Consider the following 8,848-nt stretch of genomic DNA (forward strand, 5'->3'; position numbering starts at 1 on the left):
TATGTGTCTGTATATATATATATATATATATATATACTTACATGCTTGTGTTTTTGTGTGTATGTATAACATGATATATAATAAATTATAACATTTACTTTTGTTTTGTTTTGTTTTGTTTTGTTTTTTTTTTATGTCATAATTCTAAAAGTTTAAAAATCTAAATAAACTACTCAAGTGTCACTTTAGTTAAAACACGAGGTCACAACACTACAATGTTCAAATAGAATAAAATTTTATGGATCATGGAATGAGTTGTAACAATAAAATGAAGGAGCAGCGATTATCGATTATTTATTTTGATTTCTTCCTAAACCACCGTCGATATCTTACCAGTGGCTTATACAGGGGATCAAAGGAGGTGCACCACTGAGCCATCACAATACAGGGTCCTGGATGGAGCGATATCGGAATTAGGTCTCGCAAGCACCCTAGCAGGCGGTCATAGGGCCCAGGCCTCTCTCCCCTGGCAATCTCCCAAGTCAAACTTGTTTGCCGCAGCCATTGATTTGAAGCTCCGAGGAATTGAGTAATCGAATCGATTCATCGATCGAGTGCAATGCTCGCCATAGGTGCTGAATCGTACTCTTTCACGCGACAATCTGCTCCGATTACGCCGCTGTATCGAATGCAGTAAGTACGCTGGAGTGTATGTATCTGTTGACACCTTTTTTGCGAATTCTATTGCTTTGATCGTAGCTGATGTGATTTGAATGCTTAGTCGTAGTGGAATAGAACGATTTTTTTATTTTTTTATTTTTTTTTTGTGCGAGAGTGGCCGAGGTTGAGATTCGAGGCTCATTTTAGAAAGCTTGTTGAAGTTTGCTCTGTTTTTGCTATGTTAGGGTTTTAGAAATTTGTTAGGATTTTCGTAGGTGCATGCATCTATGATGCGATGAGTTTAACTTTTGTTTTGACAATTCTCTTGCGAATTCGTTGAATGACAGGGAAAGAATTCAGATTGGTAGTCTAATCAATTAGAGCTCTTCTCTCGCTTGTGGATTAAGAAGGCGAAGAGCTTTGACCGCTTGTGAGAGAAGATCTGTCGTCTAAGGTTTTCAAAGAAGCTGAAGAAAAGGAGTGCAGGATAGGCTTTGGTGGTATCCAGTTGCAATGGATTTGGAGCTTGAAGAGCTGCAGAAGCTTTTTGAGCAAACTCAGAATGCCAAGGCCAAGGTTCGTCTCTCGGAACGAAATGTGGTGGAACTTGTGTCCAAGCTCCAGGCGCTCAAGCTCTTGGATAACGACCTGCTTCATACAGTCTCTGGAAAAGAGTACATTACTCAGGTTAGAGGATTACCTTTCCCCAATTCCATCATCGCGACAACTAGTATGGCGTTGCGAGACACTCTCACCATCGAGTCACAGATTGTCGATTGTAGGATATACTTTAGGTCTTTAGCAAGGGCCTTACCGTACAGAGTTCTTGCCACTTCTGTGAGGTGATTTTGTGAAACACAAGCATTCTGACGTATGTTCTCTTAACCATTCTCTTAGCGACTTGTATGGATCAATGCAGGACGAATTGAAGCGTGAGATTGAATCGGAAATCCAGCGGCTTGGTCGAGTTTCACTAGTGGACCTATCTGGCACTCTTGGTGTAGAATTGGTACATTGTGAAAGACAAGCTCAGCAGATTGTGCAAAACAATCCCTCGTTATCTTTGATGCAAGGAGAAATTCTTTCTTCCGGTTATTGGGATTCCATTGCAGAAGAAATCAATGAGTCGCTGGAAGTCGCTGGCCAGATTTCAATAGTAGAGCTTGCGCGTCGGTTTACAGTCGGAGCTGAGCTGATGACCAATGTTTTGTCTGCTCGTTTGGGGACATCGGTAAGTGGTTGCATTTGAGATAGCAAATTGGGTGCTCATTGGCATCAATTTTGGTTGCCGCAGAGACCACTTTTTGTGCAAAATGCTCAGGTAGATATGTGTTGCCCCACGTCATGCTTTAGTATTGTTGAATTGAGCACATTATACACTGAGAGTCATTGCTGCATATCACAGATCCATGGAAAGCTGGAAGGGGGTCAGCTATACACTCCTGCATTTGTTGCACGGATTCGGGCGACTGTTCGAGGCGCTGTTCGGGCTATAATGGTTCCAACATCAGTCTCTACTCTCTCCAGCTTTCTTCAACAGCAAATGCGAGAGGTTGACGAAGGACCTATTACTAAAGTGACTGCAGATGGAGGTCTTTTCCAGTCAGTTCTTAATCAGCTCATAGCGGATGGAGAAGTGAAGGGCTCACTTCGAGGTGGAAACGCTGTCTATACGCCTGCGGTATGTGGCTTTTTTGGCCACGTTTTCTGAAATTTATTTTCATACTTGAAGATCCTTTTTTAAATCCTATGAGTTAACTAAGTTTATATAATAGAATTTAAACGATGTCTTTTGTAAAATTAGTCTTGTGCTCTCTGATCTTCTTCGTTTTGTTTAATGTGCCCTACGACGCGCCCCCCTCCTACCCGCCGGTGGAACAGATTTATCTTGGCAGTAGAATTTTGCATGTTTTGAAATGAAACTGGATTATCCGACTTAAACCTATAAATAACTTGGTCCAAGCTGTTGATCTCAAGTCTCACCAGCAAATAAACACTGGTCAGATCTGAATACCTTTGGTTCGTTACCCAGGTGTTTGCAGGAGCACAGAGGGGTAGTGTGGAAGCATTCTTCTCGCAGGTTTGTTCCTCTTTCTTTCAAGACATCAACAATTTTATGATGTTAGACATCAACAAGTATTTAACTTCAGTAGAAAGCTTCTTGCTATGTTATCTTTAGTTTGATTTGTGTTGTCCAGAAGTGCTACTGATTAACTTGAGGATTTGAACAGAACGGCTACATTACTTTTGATACACTGCGGAAGCTGAATGTGCCTCAACCGAAGCAATATCTACAGGTTTTCGCTTTATCATATGGTTTGACATCATGTTTTGACTAGAAAAATTCTCGTTTTTCATGTGACTAATCTTCAATTGCTTGTATTTCCAAGTTAGGTTTTTGATCTTACAAAATCTACTTCCAGGGAATTGTTAGTTTCTGATGTTTAATAATGTTATCAAGACAAGCGGTTTAAATCCTTCTTTATTGACTTGCAGGAAATGTACAAGGATGGGGTTGCTCTGGAGGATGTCTTCGTTCACTCTTCACTCATCAGCCAGTTGGATGCGGCGGCAGAGGAGGCTATTGCTGGAAAGTCATGGTAAATGATTTTTCAGCTTCGTTTTGTTGGAAAAGTGGACAGAAGAAGTGTTGGAGGTTCCAGCAGGAGCAGAGCAATTTCTCGTCAAAAAAGATGGGCTATTTAATTAAGCTATTTATGATGTTCACGACTTGATCCTTGTTCACGTCGTGTTAAGTTAGCTTTACATATTTTATTGTGATATTTGTGGATTGGGATTCACTCATACAATTTATACCTGCAGGTTTGACGTTTTGCCACTGGTACCTTCATCCATTGGACCTTCAGATGCAGAAAAACTGGTGGTACTCTGTCCTACTGTTCAGAAAGCCCTTAAGGTAAGAACATCTAACAATTTGCATCAAATCTTATGAATGTTTACTAATGAGTACTAGTAATTTCTTAGAAACTATTGTGGTTAATAGAGAAGACGCCACAGGTGGTCAGCCTTTTGTCTCGTCTTAGCTTGTTATTAATACTAAGGTTATTAGAATTGTTACTTGCTACTCATCTGTTGCCTTTAGTTTTGAGTTTGCATGGAACTGTAGATTTCGCAGCTTCGATTTTCCTTTGACTTAAACAATGATTTTTGGAGTGAATTGCTTTGTACATTTGTCACGGAGAGTTACTGTATTCAACATTTGCTTTTCCATGTTGTTCCAGGATGGAACCGCTGTTATTCTGGCTGATACTTGTGTCCTAAGTGCTACGTTCGTTAAGGTATAGTAGATTTCATTCATACCTTAGTCACTGTTCTGTTTTCGTCACCCTACAATTTATACTGTTTCTATTTTTAGATCTGTCGCTTTTGTTTCCACTTTTCATTTCAAAGTGTAGTGCTATTTGTGAAAATATTTGGATCCCAACCTGGATCACCAGGACCTAACAATCTCTTCTTTTGGTCAGGATCTTCTTGAGAAATTAGAGAATCTGGCTCGTGATCTGACCAAGAAAAGGGTGGAAAACAAGAAGTTTAACAAAGTAAGTACTCAGTCTCTTTCTGAAGGAGTCACTGGAATTTCTACAACAGATACTGGTACAGAAGATGCCTCTGGACAGCTCAAAGGAGGAAGACGAAAGAAAGGCAATCAAAGCAACGGAGCAACTCGACCAGCACCAGAGATTGAGGCGGTTGTCCCAAAAGAGGGGAAGGGCAAAAGACGGGCTGGTAAATCAAAGGGAGAGAAGGTTTCTGGAGAAGCGGTCGCTGGTGTGTCGAAGGGGTTCAAAAGCGGAACAGGACCAAACTCAGCAAATGATGAGGACAACATATTTACTGTGGAGTTTCTGACTTCTAAAATTCTGGAGTGGTTTCCAGACTTGGAAAGTGCGGGAATCGGTAATGATCTTTTCCAGTCTGGACATCTCATTGCCGAGTCCTGTGGGAGATGTGGTGCTTGTACTTGTGTGGGATAGCTTATGAGGACAAAGCACTGATTCTATAAGTATCAATACTGTGTGTCAAATTTTGAAAGAGCTATATTTTAATTTCCAGCGCAGGGATGTTTCAGGTCGAATTCCTAATATCCATGTTTGTTTTCTGCAGCAGAAGAAGAAGTAGAAGAAGGCATTCTTGTAAAAGCCTTAGCAGATTTGCTCAAACCCAAGGTGATGGCTGCAGCAATACATGCAAAACAGGCATTGTTCTCAGCCCAGGCAGAAGACCGTCGACGTCGCCTGGACACCTTGCAGCATAAAATCGACGAGGCAAGTACTCCATTTTTTTGCTTGCCATGGGTGAGGGTCGTGAATGTGATACAGTTGCATCTTTGTTACGATATGATGTTAGTTAATTTGCTGAGCTCAGCAGCTGATCATGCTTTGATCAATCTTGCAGATCTATTCGAATTTCCAGCTGTTTTCCAAGGCACTTAACCTTTTCGAAGACAATGAAAAAACTGGAGTAAGTACCATTTAATTTTATGAGCAGATAGGAAGTGCAGGTGACAATCATACAATGAAGGTTTTGATTTGTTGGAAGTGATAGAGACATGGATCTATCCTCATTTTTTTGTATTAGTTTGTTCTGTGCTTCATCACATACCAATAACTTTACATGATTCATTGGGTTCCTTTGCACATTCACATTGGTATTTTTTGTAACTGGTACAACTGCTGTCATTGCAGAAGTATCTCTTTAACTTAATTTGCCTTCACTGTTCTTCCTCAGGTGTTGCTGCATCGACATCTCTTGCGGACAACAGGAGCTGAATTAGTAGATTTATTTCTGATTGCCCAGGTAGGCCTTTTATGCACATGTCGATGTTCTATTTGATTGCAAATGACGGTGAGAGCTTTAGCTGGTTCTGATTGTTGTATTTGTCATGCGAGGATGCAGGCAGAAGACGATATAGATGATAAAGAAGTGGGCATAACAGCTACCAAAGAAACAGAGCTCTTGAACACCTCTCAGAGAACGGCCATGGTATGATGTCGTTAGTACTTTTAGGCGAGAAATTTGGGTCGATTTCAAGTTTCAATGGTGATACTAACAGATACTTTTTAAAGTAAATTTGATGGTATCAAACGCTCAGGACATCATGGCATTAGCGTGAAAACTATTATTTTCTCCATGTACGACAGTCGCTAAACAATTCTTTGTCGCGAAGCTCAAGTCTTTCAAGTAAATTACTTTATTACTTGCTCCATGTATGCATCAGACAACTTAATAGTTCATGTGAAGGGTCTTTGTAATACTGAAGCCTTGTACATAATTTTTACTGCTTGTTAACAGTTTTTTGATATGTTTTCTGTTGACGACAATGCAGGCTAAGTCTCTGCCAGCGCGCAATTTATCTTCGAAGGCTTTGGAGCTCGTTGAAAGTTTGGAAGCGAAGGTGTCCATATTTGTTAGAGTTTGTTTAGAGAAATCTAAAAAAGGAAATAATTTATCAGAATTAAATGATGATGCTTGATTTATGTGCCACATCCATGTTTAATTATCTTGGCTTGTATTTCAATATTAAGAATGTAAGGGTGTATTTATGCAGAATGTGGATGCTTTTGAAAGGACATTCGAAGCTGCTGTGACTGAGAGGTACTGTTTCAATCGTTGGCCATCCGTCGAAATGGGTGCAGGAAGCTGAGCTGGTCGAACATATTATTTTCGTGTCAGTTTCAAGTGATTATAGAAGCAATAAGTTACTTTTGCGAAGGAAAAAAAGAGAAAGACTAATTGTTCTTATGTCACGTGTTGGATTACAGTGGCTTGCGGGTGAAGAAGCTTGACAAAAAATCTGAGAGGGCCTTGATGTTCTCCTATCGTAAGGTAAAATTTGACGTGAGTTGGGTTTGGCTGTGCCTTCTCACGTCTCTTGCACTTTTGTGCGTATTAGAATCTTCTATTTCTTGAATCAATGTTAAGTTATCAATAGCACTTGCACAACCTATGGAGATGTAGTGTTAAGCGTGTAACAAGGGATGCTTGGTGGTGATACAGGGTCTGACATCACAAGTTGGGGATGAGACTGATTCTGTAGCATTGTTACCAAAAGTTGTGGGCCTTCTATTTGTTCAGGTGAATATCTCCTTTCCATTCTCTATTTCAATTATAAGTTTTGATCTTCTTACATTTCTTTGTCATTTATTGTTCGTTACAGTGCTGTATTTATCCTCGATGCACTGTGACTGGTTATAATCCTCTTGAATTGCCACAGGTTCATAGTCGTGCTCTCCAGGCACCAGGCAGGGCTATGTTAGCAGCTATCATGCGACTAAAGGTTTGTATTCCACAATTTTCCACATTATTTTTATTCAAAGCAGTTCAGGGCCATCTTCTGAGAGTCTCTTGGTTAACTTAAACCTCGGGTACTACCATATAAGGTGGATACGAGAAGGATGCCAGCTGGTTACTTGTGTGCCAAGTTGTTACAAATTGTGCGTTGAGGCCTCGAGTTCTTATGTCCCTACTTGTATCTAAGAGTGCCATGGTTCCTGGACAATACTTCCGAGTTGATGTAGACAATTCTTCTGCTTGGGTCAATCAATTTTTATATAGTGTGTGGCTCCAAAGAACCAGGCGTTACAATGCGCCTAGAAAATCGAGTATGCAATTCATATCACGTCTGTGTTTTCTGAGGTCACCCATAGCAAGTGACGGGTTAAGGAATCTTAGGAGAGCTACTCAAGTATAAGCATACATGATGCGCCAACTTAAGATGTATATGTGTTCGTGATGCTTTCTGAGTACAGGGATCGATTCCTGATGAATTGTTTGAGGTCTTAATGGCGTATCACAACGGCACCGTGCAGCTTCTATCTTTGCAGACCTCGGCCAACTTAGAGGTTCACCCCTTTCCCTTTCACGCAATGGTTTCCTTTGTTCCTATGTAGATATAATTATCTTTTATGCCATTTCTTTCTAATCTTCAAAGAGATCATTGTTAACTTGAAACAGGAAACTGATGCTTCTAATGAGACTATCACGAAACAAGAGGAGTTAAAGACGCTTATTCCTCAGTTAAAGTCGATGGTATTACCATCTTCGTCATCTGCTTCGACCACTAACGACAAGCAACAACAATGACGCTCTGCCTTAAGAGCTCATCTGTATCTGGATCAAAGTATACTTCTTCGGGAGAGGAACAAAAGAAAAAAGGCCTGCTTCTACACGGTACAGCTAGCCTCTGATAGCAAATTGCATGGTATATCTGAATCAAACTGGTTACATGGGTTCATACTGCGGTATAAACCTACGTCAAAATCTGCTTTCTCGACTTATAATAATAAGTTGATGTCTACTCTCTGGTATCTTTGTGTGCGGGGCAAATGGTTTAGGGACATTTGACTTATAAGTGATTGTAATGCAGACCATCGGGGAACTAAAATTCATGCGCCATTCATATTAGCTGAACACAGAAAGGTATGCTAGCTAAAGAATGGCTGATGCAGGATCCTTCACTTTCCTGCTAGAATAAGTTCTGACGGGAGGCTCCGTAGATATGACAATTCAGTGTGAGAGGGCATTGTGTGCTTGTCGTCGCTATCGAGATTTTCCATGTAAACGGTTTGAACCTTTCGAAGAATGTAGGCTGGAGAGCCAGATTTCGTCACATGATTCGCTGCATAGGAAAAATTAAGCCACTCCTCTGCTGTTCCTGCAGGTACCATAGAAAATGATCGTTTGCTGCTGGAGTGCGAAGTCGTTTTAAAGACATCTCGTGAAGCGGGTCTCCGTGGTCGCCACTAGCACTTCATTTAAACTGGCATGCATACCTTTCGCAGATGACATGGCTTTTTCTTGCTTGCTGGGACTTTTACTGGGTTGATTATACCCTCGATCAACACATCCTTAAACTTCATCCATTAATCCTAAGTGTTTTTCTTCTTCTTTCTTCCCCTTGTTCATTCAATTTTTTCTTTTATTTCCCTTCGTGACTAGACGTTGTTTTGTGTGGATCAAATGTTTTGGACCAAAGATACTGCATCTATTCTTCTACTTCCAATTGATCTCAGAGATAACTGTCCTGGTTTTGAAAACTTCTCTCATTAGTCTAAGTCAAAAGCTCCCAAATATAGGTGGACATTAGTCTCAGTTTCCTTTGGTCCTCTACATGGAATCATCGCTGCCCATGTAAGTTATTTGGCCTACATTCTTCAGCTTTTCACGTAGCATGTCTTAACAGAAAAATCAGACACTGTTGGGGGCTTATCTGGAGTTGAAACTAATT

General features: G+C 40.5%; 1 protein-coding gene across 3 annotated transcripts; it reads left to right on the plus strand.

Moving 5' to 3' along the window:
* The first annotated feature begins 496 nt into the window (after window positions 1-496).
* On the plus strand, window positions 497-8,511 carry LOC112286061 (E3 UFM1-protein ligase 1 homolog). 3 transcript variants are annotated; one of them, XM_024527597.3, is made up of 23 exons: window positions 497-633; window positions 948-1,287; window positions 1,520-1,831; window positions 2,006-2,281; window positions 2,633-2,680; window positions 2,832-2,897; window positions 3,097-3,200; window positions 3,424-3,517; window positions 3,843-3,899; window positions 4,086-4,518; window positions 4,726-4,886; window positions 5,017-5,082; window positions 5,350-5,418; window positions 5,518-5,604; window positions 5,948-6,016; window positions 6,170-6,216; window positions 6,384-6,447; window positions 6,619-6,696; window positions 6,836-6,898; window positions 7,371-7,463; window positions 7,576-7,791; window positions 7,988-8,040; window positions 8,282-8,511. In XM_024527597.3, exons 2-21 carry the CDS (start codon window positions 1,114-1,116, stop codon window positions 7,702-7,704), a joined length of 2,490 nt encoding a protein of 829 aa, XP_024383365.1. In that variant the 5' UTR covers window positions 497-633; window positions 948-1,113; the 3' UTR covers window positions 7,705-7,791; window positions 7,988-8,040; window positions 8,282-8,511. The 3 variants fall into 3 exon arrangements, with proteins under 3 accessions (XP_024383365.1, XP_024383367.1, XP_090108791.1); XM_024527599.3 differs by having other exon boundaries at window positions 4,729-4,886; XM_090252665.1 differs by having other exon boundaries at window positions 518-649.
* The last annotated feature ends 337 nt before the right edge of the window (window positions 8,512-8,848 follow it).

This window comes from Physcomitrium patens, chromosome 8 (assembly GCF_059467195.1).
Source record: "Physcomitrium patens ecotype Gransden chromosome 8, ASM5946719v1, whole genome shotgun sequence".
NCBI classification, from domain to species: Eukaryota; Viridiplantae; Streptophyta; class Bryopsida; order Funariales; family Funariaceae; genus Physcomitrium; species Physcomitrium patens.